The 21,791-nt window shown below is 38.6% G+C and overlaps 1 protein-coding gene across 9 annotated transcripts in view; it reads right to left on the reverse strand.

Annotated features, from left to right (window-relative positions):
- LDL3 (LSD1-like 3) overlaps positions 1-4,376 on the reverse strand; it is a 15,253-nt gene extending 10,877 nt beyond the window's left edge. For all 9 annotated transcript variants that reach the window (XR_014362932.1, XR_014362930.1, XR_003632007.2 and 6 more), the window contains exons 1-2: positions 4,066-4,376; positions 1,397-3,951 (exon numbers count right to left, since the gene is read on the reverse strand). Coding sequence is in view for 1 of the 9 variants with exons in the window: in XM_028212238.2 (XP_028068039.2) it covers positions 1,397-3,618 (2,222 nt within the window). In the remaining 8 variants the exon portion in view is untranslated. The remainder of the gene's footprint in view (positions 1-1,396; positions 3,952-4,065) is intronic.
- Positions 4,377-21,791: the final 17,415 nt, after the last annotated feature.

Raw genomic sequence — 21,791 nt, forward strand, 5'->3', positions numbered from 1 at the left:
ATGTCAAGAATCTAAAACACAGACTTGAATCAGGCAACAAGTATGACACATAGCTCTTACCAAAAAAAAAGTGTATAGCTATAGCATATTTGTAAGCAATGAAATGTGGATTACTAAAATGAGAAAGATAATAATAATAGTGCAAAAACGCATATCGTACTAGACACCATAGTTGCGAAAATATTTAAAAAAATAATAATAAGTAAAGATTTTATACATGAAGTTGTGAAAATCCCAAGATTACCAATTTAAACTTTGGCAATTTCCAATAAAATCATGGGGCTTGATTCTCACGTTGCAAAGAATCTTAAAGAATCTACGCAACCAATAAAAAAATTCAAATCCAAAGATGATTTAAGTGATTCAAAAGCCTTTCAATTTTGGGTACCATAAAAATTCTTTTTTTGTACCCCAACCCCTCCCATTTGCACTCTTGAATTGACACACTTTGCATAGATTCATTAAAATTCATTGCAACGGGAGAGCTATGTGTGGTGCCCCAGGCAATTATTTTAATAAAATTTTCTTTACTTAGCAATGTATATATACAAATATATAACGAGAATTCTGGAACTAGCCAAATAGCTAATGACCATTTGCAATTCTAGAAGACATTAGAAAAAGTCTTCAAAAAGTTTTAGATGAATAAAAATGGAAAGAAACAATGAGTAGATTAAATTCTTAATCTAAAAATGGAAACTATAAATGAATACACAAAAGCAAAATAAATTTCTTGAAATGGTTTAAATAGAATGAAAGCCATAATGAAAAAGAGAGAACCAATTATTCAAAAAATTAAGCATTCTTAGAAGGCGTGACCAGGTGCACGAGGTTCCTGGAAAAACAAGGTCTAAGGAGTGCAAGATGTACGCAAATTTACCCCCATTCTAGAAAGACTATTTTTGTGTCTCAAACTTACCGCCATGAATTCTACCTCCACTATTCTCATAATAATACTAGGGTCTCCCTTTCTTCACAAAAAAGGTAATGATTTCACTGCAACTCTAAAAGTACCAGTATATGTGTATATATATAATAATAATATAACCCAAAAAGAAGAATCAAAGAGAATGATCAGTGACTATGTCATCACCTTACCCACGGGATGGTGCAATCAGTCACTAGACAAGTTACACATTTTTACAATACACCACTTTATTTTATATGGACATTAAACATTTTCTACATATCTCTTTTAAATGTAACTGAACCATACAATTCACAATTCAAAAAAAATAAATAAAAGATATCAGTTCACAGCTAGAATCTTAATTTGAGAACTATGCCGTTTTTTTTTCATGATTTGACAACAATGCTAAAAACCAAAAAGTGGAACAGTGCAACCAATATTAAAATAAAATAATAAAAAAAAAAAAACTAGGATTGGAAAACTAACCTGCATTGTAAATATTCCTGAAGCCCACCTTTGCGCTTCAATACCTCCTTAAACTTAATCTTCTCAACTGGACCAATTGCACGAGCTTTCAATCCAGCTGATACTGCTGCTGCCCTCTTATTTTCAGCCTCTGTGACTACATTTGAAGAGGAATTAAATTTTTCTCTTGCTCTGAAGGACTGATCACCATCTTCAACCAAACGACTTTCAAGAAAACTTTGCTGAATCAGATTCTCCCAATCAGCATCCCCCTCATAAGCCATATCCCCATGCCTGTGCTTTTTAGGCTTCCGCAAAACACGTTGTACTACTGATTGCTTCTTATCTTTAAATTTCGGATCAGGCAGCTGATTCCCTTTACGTTCTGCATAACTTCCATTTCGATCCGGCGAGATGGATGGAGAAGAGTCTCCATTGGCCTCTCCACTGCCTGAAAGATGAACATGGTTTGGAACACAAGTCTCTTTGGGCACATCATCGGAAGGTTGATTCTGATAGACAGAGGAACAACACATCTGAACTGAGGTAAGATCTAGTTCTTCAATGCACATCCCAGGAACTTGATCTAAACCATCACAGCCACTAGAAGTTTCTTCCTTCTTTGGTGAACCCAACGCAGAGCATGATGACTGAAGCTGAGAACTGTGGATACTTTTCAGGGATGGGTGGTGAAAATCAAGGTCAACTTCCATTTTTGAAGCCACATCCATCTTCTTATTATTTGATGAGTACTGCAAAGGGGGTTTTGCTGGACGCTCCAAAATTTTGCCCATAAGCTGTTTAAGGGTCTCTTGAGATTTATCTTCACACGATCTGTTTAATGAAGCATCGTCAAAACAAGGCTCCTGATCTTTTCCGGAAGAAGAGCTAATTTTCTGATCCATACTAGAAATGTGAATTGTAGAAGGGCTCGTGAGTTGTTGGTCCATTGCATCATTTAAGCCTGCATTTGGCACACCCACATCAAACTGATGGATTTCGTCCATTTGCAAGGGGACAGATATTGAATTAGGCACTTCAGCAACATCATGTGTCAAATCAATTGCCCTCAATCCACCCTTACTATTCTGGGCATCAGAATCTCCATCACGCAGATGGTCCAAGCCACAGCCATTCAATGGGGGTCCCTCTTGAATCCCACCTATCTGTCTGTCAACTTCACCATCTTTAAGTCTTGTACTCTTACTGGAACATACACTTAGGCAGGATTTAGACCTTTGAAGAAAGGAACTTGGAACTGTATCTTCTAAAATAGGTTCATGACAACCCCCATGCCAGTTATCACTAGATCTCAGATTCACACCTGCGATTACTGGGGTAGAAGAAAGCCCTGACATAGTGTCAATGGAAGGTGGATTCTCTTGCATGTTCTCATCAGATATCTGACGCATCTGAATCCCATTCGAGACATCATCAGAGCTCAACCCATTCTGAGGATCTTGAGTTTCCCATCTGTTTTTCGATCTCAAATGACCGCCAGATTTCCTAATCGATCCCGATTTCTTCTCATCTGATTTCTTTCTTTTTCTTTTGAATTCTTCTGGGACAGCGGGTGCCTTCCGAAAAATGGCAGACAATGGATCTTCTAAATTATCATCCAGACAAGGATTGGAGCCTTCCCCAGACCCTAAAACGGTTTCTTTCTGATTCTGTATTGAATTATCCCCAGATCCCTGACCATTCAACGCATTGTGAAACCCAGTATGACCTCCAGTCTTCTTCGGCTTTGAAGCCCGCTTCGATTCTTTAATTTGCATTTTACCCCTATTATCTAGATCTTTATCAGTACTCCCGTCACATCCATCCTCACCAGTCACCTCACCTTTTTCTTCAACTTTTGTTTCCATATCCAAACCTTGGCCCTTTGCAGGTCCATTCAACAGTTGGGCTGATGCTTCTGCCACATCCAAATCCAAACTCCTCCCCACTTCCATTTCAGATCCACTGTCTTTCTTTGGACCCTTCAGCTTCTTTCTAAAACAAGCTAATGTATCTTCCATGCCTCCCAAATCCTCATCCACAACCACCATTTTTTCTGCCGAAACCTCGACATCATTGTCTTTCTTCCCAACTCCATCCGATTCTTTCTTAACCTTCTTAGGGTTTCTTTTGCTTTTCAGCTTAAACAAAGCCCCAATTGGCTCATCATCAGCAGCATCAAATCCAACCTGAATTGGCTTTGATCTTTTCTTAGAACCAGACTTCTTCTCTTCCCTTTCCATCTTTTTAGCCCTAGGTTGTAAAGACGCACTGTCCACACCTAACCCTAGCACAGATTTCTTGTCAGAACCAACATGCAACCCACCTGAACGGATCTCGAATCCCACCCATCACATTCCATCAATCCATTCTCGAATGACACTCATACAACAATTCCTCTCTTCAACCATTCAAACCCATATACAACAAAATTTCAGCTAACCCCCAAAAAACAAATTTATTCAGATATCCAATCCAAACCCTAGAATTCAAATATACATGTATACAATCAATCGTATCAGGTCTCAGGCATCGACTTCTGGCCAGGTTCTATCAATGCTTCTACGAATTCCCCTCTACAGATTTTCAAAAATTCAAAAAAAAACAAAAACAAAAATTAAATTAAATTAACAACTAGGGTTTTCTATCAGAGTGAGTGACGCTCAAAGAAAGTATGATGAAGATCAGACCTGTGTATCGAAGCACTGGGTCTAGTTGCGCTAATGGATTCTTCGAAGACAGTGAGGTGCGCACGTTAGCGTCGCCTTCTATAAACAAGAAGGTCCGGAGGGCTTGGCCCTAAATACTGCGCCTTCTAGAGAGAGAGAATGAACAGTGAGAGATGGAAAATAAGGGATTTATATAGGTATAGAGGACCGCTTCTTTTTTTTCTTTTTTTTTTTTAAGGAGTGAAAAGACAGAGAAATTAAAATGAGAGAAAAATTTCAAGGACAAGGTGGTGGTACAATTACAAACATGTCATAGATGGAGACTTGTGTTTGTGTACTATTTCCCCCATTGGTTTCTTCTACATTTTGTGCTCCTATAATTTTCAAGCTTCATGTTACTTATTTATGGTAATATGGTTGATTTGTTAGTATGAATAGGTAATATGGTTGATTTATTTATATGGACAGAATTAGGGTTGTAACTGAATCCAACTAGACGATGGTATTGGTTGTCGGAATATGACCTGATCTTGAGTCTGTAAAATAATTTTGGACTCCTATAATTTTCAAGCTTCATGTTACCTATTTATGATAATATGGTTGATTTGTTAGTATAGATAGGTAATATGATTGATTTGTTAATATAGACAGAATTAGGACTGTAAGTGAATTTAACTGGACGACGGTATTAGTTGTAGGAATATGACCTGATCTTGAGTCTATAAAATATGTTTGAATATTTAGCTTGTCAGTGTTTAATCGAATTGAATGCCGATACTTCTTGTTTGAGCATGGCTTGATCTTGAATCGAGATTGATAAGCTATATTTGAGTTTGGCTTGTTAGTATTTGGTTGATATCACGTTTAATTTGATTAACCTCGTCACAAAAACCAAAATGAATACAGGATTTGGAGAAGAAAATAAACAGACGTAAGTTTAAACGAACTAAAAGGCAATATTTGTTGTTTGAGCATGGCTTGATCTCGAATCGAGGTTGATAAACTATATTTGAGTTTGGCTTGTCAATGTTACATTGATATCACGTTTAGTTTGATTAACCTCATCACAAGCCAAATGAACGTAAGATTTGGAGAATAAAATAAACTTACGTAAGTTTTGTAACCTAGACCTAGCAAGAAATAATGTTATTACAAGAATAAAAATCGTATTTATATAGCGTACGAATATATTATATAAACACGTATTTAGAAAGAAAGAAGAAAACTTCATATGTTGGAATGGAAATAATTGATAATGAAGACTTCATTTGTATTGTATTGCTATATATGCACAATGAACAATTTGAGCTTTGCTTTGACCAAACTTGACTTGTTTTGTTATATTGTGCTCGTTTATTCGGTGGATGTTTGAAAAGTTGCTATTTTAGTAGGCTATTTTAGTTTTTGGCTATTTTAGTAGGCTAAAATTTTTATGTTTGGGTAGATAATTGAATTTTTTTGTAGTTAAATGTGATGTTTGTGAGAGAAAAAGTGAAATGATTATGGATTTAATGTGACATTTTGTCTTATTAATTATTTTAGTCTATTTTGTCTTTTTTGTAAATTTTAGCCTAAACCAAGCTCTTTTTTTTCTTGCCAAACACCCAACGGATTAACGAGTTTAAGCTAGATACAAATGAGTTAAATTGGAGCTATTAATTACGAGCTCAATTTATTTATATCCCTGACATAAATGCTTCTCAAGCATCAATTTATAGGAGCATAGTTTCTGTAAAATTTTAACATGAACAAATCATGTATGCATTGCTCTTATACATATATATATATATATATATAGCTATATAGATATATTTAAATTATGACCAAGTGAAACAAACTTAAGACTTCCCTCTACAATGATGTATGCAAGCAACTAATTTTATTTTTTTTTGTAAGAGTGTTTTTACCAACTTTTTTTGGATTACATGTATGATCGTCAGGGCCGGCCCTGCCCTAAGGCAGATAAGGCTTGTGCCTTAGGCCCCATATTTTGGCCCAAAAATAGGGCCCCCAAATTTAAAAAATTGTTATAGGTTCAAATTTTTTTTTTTTTGGTTTTAAGATCAATTTAAAGGGCCCCAAATGTTTTATTGGGCCCATGTATAATTTAGCTCATATTTATTTATAAATGTATTTGGCCCATATTTATTAAAATGAAAATATATAAATAAATAAATAAAAAACAATAGGGCCCCTAAATTTGGTAAAACATATAAACATATATAACATAAGGCCCCTAAATTTGGCCCAAAAATAGAGCCCCTAAATTTGGTAAAATCTATGAAGCACGGATACTCCGAAATGGTCCCCGTACGCGTATCGGATACGTATCGGATACGGATACGCGCCCGATACGGCGGGATACGTATTAGATACGGAAAAAAGAGTATCCTATTTTTTTTTTTAATTTTTTTAATTTCGGACTCGTTTGGGATACGCGAGGATACTTCAAGGATACAGTCGGGATACTTTTGGAATACAGCGGGGCAAAAAAATAATTTTGAAAACATATAACAGGGGTCAAACTATAAAATAACAAAATAGGCAAAATAAAACAAAAAAAAAAACAAATCAACCAAACCAAACCTAGTAGCGACAGCAGCAGCAAAGACGAGAGGAGAGGAGTCGTCTCTATCAGCAGCTCGTCGTCGTCTCTATCAGCAGCTCAGCTCGTCGTCGTCTTTATCAAACAGCAGCTCGTCGTCTCGTCGAACAGTAGCTCATCGATCGATCAGGTTCGTCCCTCTCTCTCTCCCTCTCGCTCGATCTCACTCTCTCTTTCTCCCTATCCCTCTCACTCGATCCCTCTAGTCTGGATAGACAGATCTCCTTCAATCTGACTCTCTCCCTCTCTCGGTCTATCTCTCCCTCTCGCTCTATCTCTCGCTTTCCCTTTCGACCTCTGTAGACCGGCCCATTTGATATGTATATATATATATATTTTTTAGAAGTATACTCTGTCAGTAATATTTTTGAACCATCTGATATCATATATATATATATATATATTAGCTTTTATATTTGTAAATTTTTTGATTATTAGTTTAAAAGAATTAAAATAAGTTGAACTTTGTAAATTAGTTTAAATTAATTTCTTATAAGTAAATAAATAAATAAATAAACTTATTATTAAATAAATGAATTTTGTAAATTTTTCCCCCCATAATTTGAATTGCATTATGGTTGTTGTTATGGGTGATGCTATATTGTTGAAATTTAATTGATGAATTTTTTTTTTTTTTTTTTATGTTCATGCCAAAAGATAACTACATTAATGAATTTGAATTGAAGTTTTATTTTTATGTATGCTATATTACAAAAAATTGTAAAAATAATATTTTTTATGAACGTATCCCCGCCGTACCTGTATCCTAGTTTTTCAAATTTTGTCGTATCACCGTATCCGTATCGAATCGTACCCATATCCCATATCCATATCCGTGCTTCCTAGGGTAAATTATTATAGGCTCAATGTTTTTTTTTTTTTTTTGGTTTTAGGATCAATTTAAAGGGCCCCAAAATATTTTTTTTGGTCCATGTATGATTTACTCCATTTTTATTTATAAGTGTAGTTTGGTCCATATTTATTAAAATGAAAATATATATTAAAAAAAAGTATTTGGGCTCAAGAAAAATAATACATACAATATATGGGCCCTATTTTTTTTATTTTTTATTTTTACCTTCTTTATCTATTAGATTTTAGTGGAATAAATAATTTTGCTCAAATTTTTTTACCTAGGTCTTTATCAATTTTAATTAAATAATTTTTTCCTAATTTTTTTGTTCTAATTTGTTTTATTAAATTGTTTTATTTATAATTTTAATGATTATATGTGTAAGTAAATTTTTTTATGGTTACAAACAAATAAAAAAATTATAACTTATCGTTTTATTCATGAATTTTTTTTCAATATAAAAGAGCCTCATTTTCAAAATTCGCCTTAGGCCCCAACGAACTCAGGGCCGGCCCTGATGATCGTAGCTATAAGTAGGTTATTACTCATAAAGGAATAATAATGACTACAATTAACAAGTGTTGGCTATTTTAATTACATGGCAACAACCATGAAAATAGTTAAATAACTAGTGAGTATAGAATACAAATAATTATTTTAGCTTTCAAATTAGGTTATATAAAATTGTTACGTTTGGTTATGTATGGAAAAAAATGCAGATATTTTACTTAACATTTGTAATTGTCGTCGATTCTTTATTTGTATATTTTATTCATAATGAATTATAGCATGGTATAAGATACAAGTACTCCACAATAAAAGGGCTTTTTAAATTATCGGTGCACAGTTTCTTAGAAAAAAAAAATGGAAATAAGTTAGGTATTTTATACAACTATAAATTTAATTGATATGCCATCTTATATACTATTCAATACTTCGATAAAGGAAATATAAATTTCATCATGAGTTCTTAAATATACGGCATAGGATGTTCATGTGCATGTTTTATTACAAAAACTTATTTATCATGTGCCTGTTTTGTTACAATAACTTGTTTATCAATGAAGCTCAAATAGTCATTTTTGCACCGATCAGTGGTTTTATTTGATTTCCTTGTTATATTACTAAAATTAAAATCGAATCATTATTTTCTTGCATTTGTCTTTATTTTTTTTAACATAAACAACTTCCATTGTATTAAAACCAAGTGCTTGATTTACCTTATAGCATCTCTAATGGTGTATCATTTATTTTATCAAATTTGAGTAAATTTTTTATCTAATATCCAGCACTCCAACGGAGCATTGTGGGCTGTCATCAAAACATCGTCGACCAGGAGAACGACCGGGCAGAAGTCTGGCCGGTCGACCGGCCAATGTAATCAATCAATTCTAAAAAAAAAAATTCCCTCTATTTCTGTTTCCCTCAATTCCTTTGCAATTTGTTTTTCCCTCCATTAATCATTTTCTATTTCTTTTTGTCTTCATTAATTATTTCCCTCCAAAAGATATATATAAACAAATTAAACCATGTAAATAAACCCAGCAAACAACATTGTATCTGGAACCAACCCATAACAGAAAACCAAAGCATAATGACTTCTTCAACTCCTTATTTGTTCACTGATTTTTCGTCCTCCTCTTCTTTCTCATCCTCGGGTGATGAAAGTAATGATGAAAAAATTGTTGCACTTGTGGGTCTTTATGAGATAAATAATGCTGGTATAATACAGATTCTGACAGCAAGTGATCAACCAAAGAAAAATGTGGCTCTGTTGTAGGACATAAATACATACGTCACGAAAGAAACAGGTCATGATCGATTGTTTGCGGATTATTTTGTTGTAAATCCAATTTATTCATCTTCAACATTTCGAAGACGTTTTAGAATACGGTGTGATCTGTATTTGTAAATTTTGAATGCCATTGAAGCACACGACACATATTTTGTTTTAAAAAAAAAAAAGATGCAGCTCATATTCTTGGATTGTCTCTACTTCAAAAAATGACTTCAGCAATTAGAATGCTCGCATATGGAGTGGTACCAGATGCAATTGATGATTATATGCGAATTGGGGAAAGCGCGACAATTGAAGTTTGAAACATTTTTGCAATTCAATTATCAAAATCTTTGGACCTAAATGTCTTAGATCTCCATCAACAACTGATATTGTTAGATTACTTGCTATTGGGGTGGTTCGTGGGTTTCCGGGTATGTTGGGAAATTTAGATTGCATGCATTGGGAGTGAAAAATTTGTCCAACGACATAGCAAGGTCAATATGTGGGCTATCAGAAAAAGCCAACCATAATTCTTGAAACAGTAGCTTCTTATGACTTGTGCATTTGGCATGCATTTTTTTGAATGTCTAGATCACACAATGACTTGAATGTCTTAGATCGTTCGCCTTTATTTTCTGATCTTGCCCAAGGCAAAACTTCGCCTACTAATTACATTATTAATGGACACACTTACAATATGAGTTATTACCTTGCTAATGATATATACCCTACATGGGCAACACTGGTTCAGACAATCTTTTCTCCCCAATGAGCAAAGAAGCAACATTTTTGAATGATGCAAGTGTCAGCAAAGAAGGATGTAGAGCGGGCATTTAGAGTGCTCCAATCTCGAATTTCAATTGTAGGTGGTCCAATACGTTTTTGGGATACCAAAATTCTTGGTAACATAATGAAGACTTGCATTATATTGCACAATATGATTGTCGAAGATGAGAGAGACTTCTATCTTGATTTGGATTATGAAATATCATCAATCAACTCAATAGTAATAGTTTCTACTATCAGTAACAATGACTTTAAATCCTTTATGTCCCGTCATTTAGGTACTAGAGGTAAGAATAAGGGTGTAATAATGGCCCAGCCCGGCCTATTCGGGCTTTGTGGGGTCGCTGTTTTTTAACGGGCCGGGCTGGGCCATGGGCCAAAAAGTGGGGCCCAGGCCCAAGCCCAAGCCCACTCCTAATAGGGCCTAGGGCCTGGGCTCGGGCCTAGTCGGGGCTTTTTTTTAATATTAGAAATAAAAATTAAAAAAAAAATTATACTAGAGTATTTTAATTACGATTAATGAGATATTTTGTTTGGTTATGTAATGTTTTATGGTGATATTTAAATTTAATTATATATGACATATTTTTTTAATTGTGAACTTATAACTAAAAATGTATGCAATTATGTAATTTTTTTTCCTTTCGAAATGAATAATTTTATATATATGAAATTGAAATTTTTAATAATGCAATATTAAATTATTTATATAACATTTATTGAATGAATAATTTTTATTTCAAAATGAAATAAAAATATTACAAAAATTGATATTATTAAATAAATTAGGTGTAGATTACTGATAATGGTCTAGCAATTGCATCACTATAGGTCAAGTACATCCAAACTAGGTTGGTACCTACTAGCCTACCAATCATTTGCATTATATTCCACCTCAATAATCTAATAATAAAAACAAAAACAAAAACAAAAACCAGGAAAAAAACGAAATGAAATGAAATGAAATAGTAAAAAATAAATTGTTAATCAATCATCGAAGGAGACAGACATTTCAGTCGCGTTGCCCGATGATATGTCATCCAAATCATATTGAATTCGCTCATTTTCACTAAAACTTTGTCTTCTTGTAAGCGCGTGCATATGATCTCTGGATATCATCAATGCCTCAACCATTTCGGGTGAAAACCTGCTCCTGTAGTCATTCAACACCCGTCCACCTGCACTAAAAGTTGTTTCTGAAGCAATTGTAGAAATAGGAACGGTTAGTATATAATGGGCCATCTGTAAAAGTACAGGCCACATAGATTCATTTTGTTTCCACCATTCCAAAATGTCAAAATTATCAGAATCATCCATTGACGGGTTCCAAATAACGTTGTAGTTCAGAACTACTTACACTTGTATGTTGAGATATTCTTCTACTTTTTATTGTTGTGAAAATACTTAATTTCCCACCTCGAGATTAGACTGTTAGTGTAGTGTGTGTAGATGTATTTACAGATGCAGATGCAGCTGCAGCTGCCCTGTATTCTTGAAATAATCTGTTGCATATTTGCATAATAGGGACAAACTGTATTTGATCAACGAAAATACTCTCTAAAAATTCTTGTAAACTAACTTCTTTACACCTAGGATCAACTATTATAGCTTAACCTAATAGATGAGGTAAAGGATGAAAATATTTATCAAAATTTTCTTTCATTGAAGTAATAATGGTTACATAAAGTTCATTATCCATATATTTTATGAAAACTTTAATTATTTTCTACTAACATATGTAAAACAAATGATGAAGTAGGAATATATATATATATATATATAGGAAAATAATTTTGTTGAAGTATTGAAAATTTTTAAAAAATCTTTATATAAGGTTACTTGGCGCCAATTAAGTTCAGTGGGTGTCAGTACTCCTCCTATTGATGTTGTTGCAAAAAATAAATCTATTACTCTTCTTTGTTTACAAGCTATTTTTAACATATTATTTATTGAATTTCACCTACTATCTACATCTAAAATTAATTTTTTAAATAACATATTTTCTCGTTGACAAATTTTTCTGTATTTTGAAATTCGATTGCCAGAAGACATAATAGCAACAGCTGCATTTTTTATTACAAGTACAGAAGTTTCGTATACATGCATAGCTTCTTTAACAATCAAATTTAAAATATGGGCACAACAACGAACATGAAATAAAACATCATCAACAAGTAATTGCGAAGTTGATTTTAAATGGGCTACAGTTTGATTATAATATGATGCATTATCTAAACTAATCGTAAATATTTTATTTTGTAAAGCCCACTCATATAATATATTTTGTGGGGATATATTTTATGAATACCAACACGTGGCCAAGGTGACGCCGACGTATTAGCCGGGGTGCCACGTGTCCTGGTCGTGACGCCGAGGTGATCTCGGATAGGCCGAGGTTATCTCCAAAGACATCAGAGTCCGGGATAAGCGGATAAGGGACAAGAGTCCTAGAATAAGGAAGGACTTCAGCCTGGATAAGGATAAGCTCTTAGGGAGTTTATCTTTATCTATTGGAGAGTCCAAGCTAAGCACTGAGCAGAAGTCCATTGAAGCCAGGCTTTTATTTGGACTAGGATTGTGTTGGCTATAAAAGAAAGGTATCCTCATGGGTCTAAGGTACACAATTTATATTTAGAATAGTGAGTTAAGCACTTGGTCTATCTTTGAGAGATAACTGACTTGATCATCGGAGTGCCCCCGGGTGGACGAACCACCGCCAGAATCTCTTCTTTCTGTTGCAGGTCACTCAGGCGCCATCTATTCTGCCAGTGCTCTCTAGTTGAATACTTAGTTGGCAGTGTGGTCAGAAATTCACTCACACAATTTGGCGCCGTCTGTGGGAAAGAAAGGAGAATAGATGGCCAACGACGGACAGAAGAAGAAGATTGGGGATAACACTCCTACTGGGAGTGGGAGACCTGTTGACCTTGACGTCGAAAAGGACAATTGCAACGAAGACCAGAACCACGGAGGAAAGGACGTCGGCCAGGAAGGCGACGTACCAAAGAAAACGGACCAAAGCGGGTACTATAACGAGGATAACCTCCAGGTATGGAAAGACAGATGCCTACGGAGGGACGAAAAGATGAAGGGGATGGCAAACAAATTGACAGACCTTCAGTCCGCCGTCAATTTCATGATGCAAAACAACGTCATGCAGCCACCGTTTCCATTGCAGGACACGCCGATTCCAGCGGGCAATGCCCAGAAGGGAGGGCAGAAAACAATCCCTGTAGCCCCCCAGCACTCCAAAAGCGAAAAACACTCTCACCGCCCTTCAAGGAAGGTTGGGCGAGGAGAGTCGAGAAGGGAAGAATCTCGAAGGACACATCGCACCAAGGAGGCAGAACCTATAGACCATCGGCATGTTCAAAGGCAGGAGCTGTGCTTCGATGCGACCATTGGAGAAAGGTCGAAAAGGGCTCACAATGAAGCTAAAAGCAGTGCACGTAAAAGGCTAAAGTCAGGAGATAGCCGAGCTCCTAGGCGGACCAAAGAGGACTTAAGAGATTACCTCAAGAGGAAGCAACCAAATGCCGAGGTAACTTCTCCTGTTAAGCCGAGAACACCATTCTTGGTGGAACTAGACAGATTTAAGGCCCCGAAAAGATTCAATAGCCGAGGCTCCAGATATACGACGGTAAGTCGGACCCCAACTTTTACGTCGGTTTATACCTAAACTCAATGGCATTGTACACTAGGAACGAGCCGTTGCTTTGCAAGGTGTTCCCCTCATCCTTCAGGGAAATTGTATCTGATTGGTTTCACAAATTGTCAAAAGGAAGTGTGAAGACCTGGGAAGGCCTGACCGAGATGTTCATGGCCAGGTTTATGACAAACAAACTACAGCCACTAAGGGTTGACGCCCTGATGGCTCTAAGAATCAATGAGGATGAAGGCCTTAGGGCCTATACAAAAAAGTATTATGAGGTGTTCAACAGAATACCCGAGTGCAACCAAAAGGTGGCGGTCGTGTCTTTCAAGAACGGCCTAAAAGATGATTGTGCACTACGAAATCATTGGCAAAGACATTGCCAAAAAGCATGGAGGAGCTCATGGCCAGAATTGAGAAATATACCGGAGCCGAGGAAGACACCCTAGGGATTAAGGCGACAAAGTAAGAGAAAGGAAACGGCTCGCCGAAGCGAGGCTGAGGTAACAACGGATCCAACAAGCAAAAGATAGGACTGAGAACCGCACAAGCAGTCACAACTGTATTCCAAATCCCAATTCACAAAGTCTTGGATAAAATTCGAACCCAACCCTATTTCAGAGCACCAGCTAGGAAAAAGCCTTGGTAAGCATTGTGCTTACCATAATGAAGATGGATATCTGACTCAGGGTTGCAGAGCCCTGAAATCACACCTAGAAGACCTGGTAAGGCAAGGCCATTTGAGGGACCTTGTAGATGAGGCCAGGACAAGGGAAGAACATGCAAGATTGCCTCAGGCATCAGCAGCTCCACCCTCCCAACACAACAGCCGCAGGCAGGCGGACCTCGGGTAATTAATGTAATTCACTCGAAGGTCAACGAGAACGAAATTCGGGGGGGAGACCCAGAAGGTAAAGCACTTGCAGCATGTGTACTAGATCCGGCAGAAAAGACCTCGGGCTGAGGAGTGTCAAGGACCAATGGTGTCCTTTACTGAAGCCGACCTGGAGATGGTCCAACATCCACACAACGATGCCTTGGTAGTATCCCTCCAAGTTGAGGAGTGCCAAGTGAAGCGCATCCTAATTGACCAAGGCAGCTCTTGTGACATCATGTATGTCAGATGTTACAAGGAGCTTGGCCTTCACCCAGACGATATGGAGCAATCCAATGGCTCAATGGTCGGGTTCAATGGAACGCCGACATGGCCACTAGGAGCAGCAAACTTAGAGGTACAGACTGGCACCAAGAAGATAAAGACAGAGTTCACCATAATCGACACACCCTCCCCTTATAATGTTATCTAGGGAAGGCCATGGTTGCACACAATGTGGGCTGTTCCCTCCACATTGCATCAACTATTGTGGTTCCTAACAGAGCATGGGATAGAGGAGGTCAGAGGGATCAGCTGCAGGCAAAGAACTGCTCTATGGCAGCAATGAAATCCACCTGCAGCATACGAGAACCAAAAGGGGCGGAGATCGAAGACGAGGACATGGAAGTCCTAGAGGAAGTCGGCAAAGAGCCAGCCGAGAAGAGTGAAAAAGCCCTAAAGAAAATTCTCGTCCAACAGAGAGATGAAGAACGATACTTCCTTCTCGGCTCGGGCTTAGCCGAAGAAGAGGAAAAAGAACTGGAGGCATTTTTTAGAGCAAACTTTGAAGTGTTTGCCTGGACGCCTTATGAAATGCCAGGCATTGACCCCGAGGTCACTTGTCATAAACTGAACGTAGACAAGTCGGCCAAACCTGTAATCCAATGGGCAAGAAGACCGACGCTGCTGCATGTTGAGGCAGTAGAAGAAGAAGTAGACAGATTTCTGGAGGCCAGAGCCATTCGAGAGGTAAATTACCCGACATGGCTATCGAATACAGTAGTGGTGAAGAAAAATAATGGTAAATGAAGGGTCTGTGTGGACTTTACCAGTCTAAACAAGGCCTGTCCCAAAGACAGTTTTCCTTTACCTAAGATTGACCAACTGGTGGATACCACTTCAGGGCATGGAATGATGAGCTTCCTAGATGCCTACAAGGGATACCATCAAATAGCCATGTACCCCCCAGATGAGGAGAAGACCGCGTTTATCACCCCAAAAAGGCTGTATTGCTACAGAGTGATGCCTTTTGAGTTGAAAAACGCAGGAGCAACTTACCAGAGATTGGTAACCAAGATGTTCAGACACCTGATTGGTAGAACAGTGGAGGTATACATTGACAACATGGTCGTGACGACCAAGGAACTTGGGAATTACCTAGAAGACTTGAGGGCAGTTTTTAACATCCTTAGAACATATCGGTTCTGGCTGAATGCATCGAAGTGTGCATTTAGAGTTGGATCTAGTAAATTCTGAGGATACTTGGTAACCAGAAGGGGCATTGAGGCCAACCCAGATCAGATCAAAGCCATCCTAGAACTAAAAAGCCCAACATCGGCGAAACAAGTACAGATGTCGATTGGAAGGGCTGCAATCCTGAACAGGTTCATAAGCAGAAGTTCTGACAAATGCAAACCCTTCTTCAGCTTAGTAAAGAAGGCCACAGACTTCTTATGGACAGAAGAGTGCGAAGTCGCCCTGGCCGACTTAAAGAAGTATTTGACCACAGCTCCAGTTCTCTCAAACCCAGAACCTGGAGAGGAGCTGTTCCTGTACTTAGCAGTTTCAGAGCATGCGGTAAGTGCAGTGGTAATCCGAGAAGAAAAAGGGGAGCAAAGGGCTGTTTATTATGTAAGCAAAACCCTAGCTGATACAGAAACCAGGTATTTACCCTTGGAGAAGTTAACGCTGGCCTTAGTAATGGCTTCAAAGAAGCTGAACTATTACTTTCAAACCCACAAAATTGTGGTGCTAACTGAACATCTCTTGAAATCCCTATTGCAACAAGGAGATCTGACAAGCAGAATAGCCAGATGGGCAGTGGCCTTGGGCCAGTATAACCTGGAATACAGGCCTAGAAACAGCAATCAAAGGCCAAGTCTTGACTGACTTTGTGGCCGAATTCACTCTAGGAGCCATCGTACATCGGGCTCCATTGAGCCGAGGTGAACAATGTCCAAGCGAGCAAAGAGGAGCCCAGCCGAAGGCAACAGAATAAAGGAAAAAAGAAAAACTCAGGCCCTGCAGCATTTACATCAGCGACTCCTTTTGACTGTTTGTTGATGGGAGTTCAAACCGACAAGGAGCGAGGACAGGAGTAGTACTGGTATCTCCAGATGGACAGATACTAGAACAATCCATTCGTTTGAGGTTCAAGGCCTCAAACAATGAAGCAGAGTATGAAGCACTGATTACAGGACTGAAACTGGCAGCAGCAGTAGAAGCAGATAAGGTGGTAGTCTTCTGTGACTCTCAGCTTATAGTTAACTAGACAACAGGCGAGTTCGCAACCCGAGATGAACGTATGTCGGCATACGCAAAGAAAGTAGGCAGGTTGGTGGCCTTGTTTTAGAATTGCCGACTACAGCAGGTTAACCGAGATGATAATAGTCATGCTGATGCCCTGGCCAACCTGGCTAGTGCAATACAACCTGCAAAGGCAAGGACAGTAATGGTCGACTAATTATCGGGCCCGAGCATCGAACCACTGACCACAGAGCGTGAAGCAATGTGTGTGGACATGGGACCAAGCTGGATATACGCAATAATAGCATTCCTGAAAGAAGAAAAACTGCCAGATGATCACAAAGAGGCACACAAGATCAGATTGAAGTCGGCAAGATTCAGTCTGACAGCAGAGGGACATCCCTACAGAAGATCCTTCACTGGACCCCTTTTGAGGTGTGTACATCCTTTACAAGTTAAAGATTTTTTATACGAAATACATGAAGGAATATGTGGAAGCCACGCAGGGGGCTGATCACTTGCCCATAGGGCCATTACCCAAGGGTATTGGTGGCCCTACATGCAGAAAGATGTAGAAGCCTATGTCAAGAAGTGTGAAAAGTGCCAAAGGTTTGCACCAGTGATACACCAACCAGCAGCAGACCTGAACCCAGTATCCAGTTCTTGGCCGTTCGCCTAATGGGGCATGGATCTTGTTGGAAAACTACCCCAAGCAATTGGGCAAAGGAAGTACCTACTGATAGCAATAGATTACTTCACAAAGTGGATAGAAGCTGAACCCCTTGCCAAGATCCGAGACATGGATGTGAAGAACTTTATATGGAAAAATATCATCACTAGGTTTGGGATCCCAAGAGCACTAGTTGCAGACAATGGAACACAGTTTGACAGTAAGCTAATCAAGAGCTTCTATGCAAAGTTCAAAATCAAGAATTACTTTTCCACCCCAAGTTTTCCTCAAAGCAATGGACAAGCAAAAGCGTCTAACAAAGTCATCTTGGATGGGATTAAGAAGAGGCTGCAAGCAGCAAAAGGAAAGTGGGTGGATGAACTGCCAAGTGTACTCTGGGCATATCGGACTACGCCGAGAAGATCAACTAGGGAATCCCCATTTGCCATGGCTTATGGCACATAAGCAGTCATTCCTCTGGAAGTCGACATCCTAGGGATCAGAACCCAGGGAGTGGAGAATGGGATTAATGATGTATTATTAGCCCGAAATCTGGATCTGCTAGAAGAAAAAAGGGAGAGAGCTACAATTCAGCTAGCGGCATACCAGCAGCAACTTGCCAGGGCTTATAATAAGAAGGTCAACCCAAGGGAGTTTCAAATCGGTGACCTCGTCTTGAAAAAAGTCGTCGGCAACAAGAAGGATCCCAGAGAAGGCAAGCTTGGCCCAAATTGAGAGGGACCCTATAGAATCATCTCGGTATTGGGCAATGACGCATATCGGCTTGAAGATAATGAGGGCAAAGATTTGCCAAAATCCTGAAATACTTGCAATCTTAAATTTTTTTATCATTAAATTTCATTGTTCTTTGTTATTAGCCGAAGTAATAAATAAAGTTTTAGCTTGATTTTTCTCATTTATGACTAATAAGATAGTGGAGGATGTTTCTAGAATACATGCATAATGAAAACCCAAGTGGAACTTAAGTTCACATTAGGGGGGCAGAAAGTTAGAAAATGGTTCCTGACAAGGTAGAATATACAAGCTAAAATCAGTCTAACACTTGTTGAAATTTGTGAAAAATTTACAAGTTGAAGTTAAACCGAGATCATGTTTAACACTTGTTGAAATTTGTGAAAAATTTACAAGTTGAAGTTAAACCGAGATCATGTTTAACACTTGTTGAAATTTGAGAAAAATTTACAAATTGAAGTTAGACCGATATCATGCTTAACACTTGTTGAAATTTGAGAAAAATTTACAAGTTGAAGTTAAACCGAGATCATGTTTAACACTTGTTGAAATTTGAGAAAAATTTGCAAGTTGAAGTTAAACCGAGATCATGTTTAGCACTTGTTGAAATTTTTGAAAAATTTACAAGTTGAAGTTAAACCGAGATCATGTTTAACACTTGTTGAAATTTAAGAAAAATTTACAAGTTGAAGTTAAACTGAGATCATCTTTAACACTTGTTGAAATTTGTGAAAAATTTACAAGTTGAAGTTAGACCGAGATCATGTTTAACACTTGTTGAAATTTGTGAAAAATTTACAAGTCGAAGTTGACCTGAACACTTGTTGAAATTTGTGAACAAATTTTACAAGTTAAATGCCAAGGTTGTATTAAAATAAGCACGTATGTACTTGCCAATGTAAACCGTTGGTGGATATAACCGAGGTATTTCACCCCGAGAAGATTACATAGTTAAGGTATACATTAAAGATATGCAGAAATATTCTAAGTATGAAAATCATACAAGAGCAGTAAAAGGAAGACAAACATGCAAAGCATTCAAGAGAATAAGCTGTATTTATATTCAAGAAAAGGCACATCGGCTACATCGAGAGCTTACATTGTTTCAAAGAAAGGAAAAAGTACAAAGAAACAGAAAAAATGAGAAAGACATCAAACTAAGACTCTTTAACATCTTTAGGTGGTTGGGTCTAGAGTTCGGAAGACTGCTGGGACGACATCTCGGCGGCCTTTTCAGCAGTAAGCTCGGCATCTATTTCTTGAAGGGTTTTGTCGAGGCTCTTGTCGGCGATAGGCACGTTCGATGTCGCCTTCTCAGGAGTAGCATCCTTGGAGACCTCCTCACCCTTCTCATCCTGAGTCAAGTCTAGGACTTGCTCATTTTGAGTAGGGGACTTGGCCCCAGCAGCTTCCTTTGACTTCCTCACCAAAGCTTCCTCCTCAGACTCAGAATCGTCGTCGGATTGGCTTGGAGTTTGGGGGAATGGCAGGGCGAGGACGTCGGTGTTCCTGAGGAGGGAATCCTCGAGAACTTCAATCTTTTTCAGTATAGCCATCCAACCAAAGGTGAAACCCTTGTTGCATGCCTGCTTCACCTGTTTCTCATAGTCCGTCGTGACATCGGGCACCCCCTCATTGTATGCCTTCTCATCGGCGGCCTTGAGCTCAGCATCTTTGGTGGCCAAGGCATCCTGCAACTCTTTCTGAGCCTCGATCATTTTCTCTTCGGCCTCTTTCTTCTGGGCCTCAAGAACCTTGTTGATGGCCTCAGCGACATCCGTCTTTTCCTCGGCCTCGTCTTTAGCTTTAACGGCCGACGCAGCCTGGTCGGATAAAGTTTTTATCTTGGCCTCAGTCTTTTTTAGAGTCTTTTGCAAACCAAAGACCTCCCTCGTCTTGTCGGCCAACTCTTTCCGGTTCTCAAAATCCTATATTGAGAAGGAATGGGCATGCTGGATCGCCTAAAAGAAAATGAACAAAACAAAAGTTAGTAAAATTCTCTGAGTATGAAGGGATAAAGAAAGAAAGATACCAAGTGTGAAAGACTTACTTGAACAGAACGCTAGAGCATCAGAACAAAGTTTTTATACTCGCTCATCTCGGCGTTTCGATTGAGATCTCCAGGAAAGAGCAAAGCTGTGCTAAGGGCAACACCGACGTTAACGTCATCGGCACTATCACCAGCTCTAACCGGCCTATTCTCTAGTGTGATTTGGGGGCCCCAGGGAGAATCAGACTTCATGGAGCCCGAAGCTGTTGCAGATTCAGACTTCAGCTTTTTTGACCGAGTGGATTGAGATAGTTGCGCCTCGGCGGGCCTCTTCCTGGCAGCAGAATGGGACTTATCACTCTCAGCCAATTTTGAAATTGGCAAGGTGTCCTCAGTATCAATATGAGTCACCGTTTCCTTTGGCTGAGCCTTCTTTATTATTTTTGACTTTGACTTTGGTAGAGGCTGGGACTACGCTGGTTGGGCGTCTACGATGGATGAAATGTTAGCCAAGAGGTCTTTAGCGACTGCTTTCTGGCGGCCCATCTCAGCAGCAAAAACAGTTCGTCGTCGGTGTTGAGATGGTGGGATCAGTTGTGGAGCTGAGGTGGATGGCTGCTTTACTGGATCTGAGGTTGACCCTTGATCTGGCCGAGATAAGAACATTGTTGGAGGAGTTATGGCAGAAGGGGGAGAATGGCTTTTCTTCCTCTTTGGGACGTCGGGGAGTACCGACTTGTAGGTCGGGATAAAGTTGAGTACCAAAGGGGCTCTACGCTTATGGACTGGCAAATCCAATAGCTTCTTCAAACCCTTGCTGGGGAAAAAGGACTTGCGAAAGCCTTTTTCTGGTTGGGGAAGAGCTGCAAGAAAAACAGACATCAGAAACCAACGAAGTATTGAAGACTTTAAAAACAAGTAAGTATAAACACTGGGCTCTTACCATTACCCTCTACAAAAATTGTTCGAGGAAGAAGGGTAGAAGTAGAGGTCCTCATCTAAAGCGAACTCCAGTTCCCCGACATAATTAAGTAATCATCTCCGGCTCCCTTGTTGGAGTCTGGGAGGTCAGCAATAATTTTGTACTCTGTAGACCTCGGTTTGAGGTAGTAAATATAGCATTTCTCATTTTTGAGGCCACACATGGTGTAGCAGTATTGGATGTCAGCTAAGGTAAACCTAGCATATTCTTGTTTGGCTAAGGCTATTATACCATTTATGACTCGGTAAGAGTTGATGGCAAGCTGCATTGGGTTCAATTTATAATAATGGATTATCTCACGAAAGTGGATGTTGAGTGGGAGTCTAAGTCCGCAAT

The sequence above is a fragment of the Camellia sinensis genome, chromosome 3 (genome assembly GCF_055761805.1).
Source record: "Camellia sinensis isolate YWXY chromosome 3, ASM5576180v1, whole genome shotgun sequence".
Lineage (NCBI taxonomy): Eukaryota > Viridiplantae > Streptophyta > Magnoliopsida > Ericales > Theaceae > Camellia > Camellia sinensis.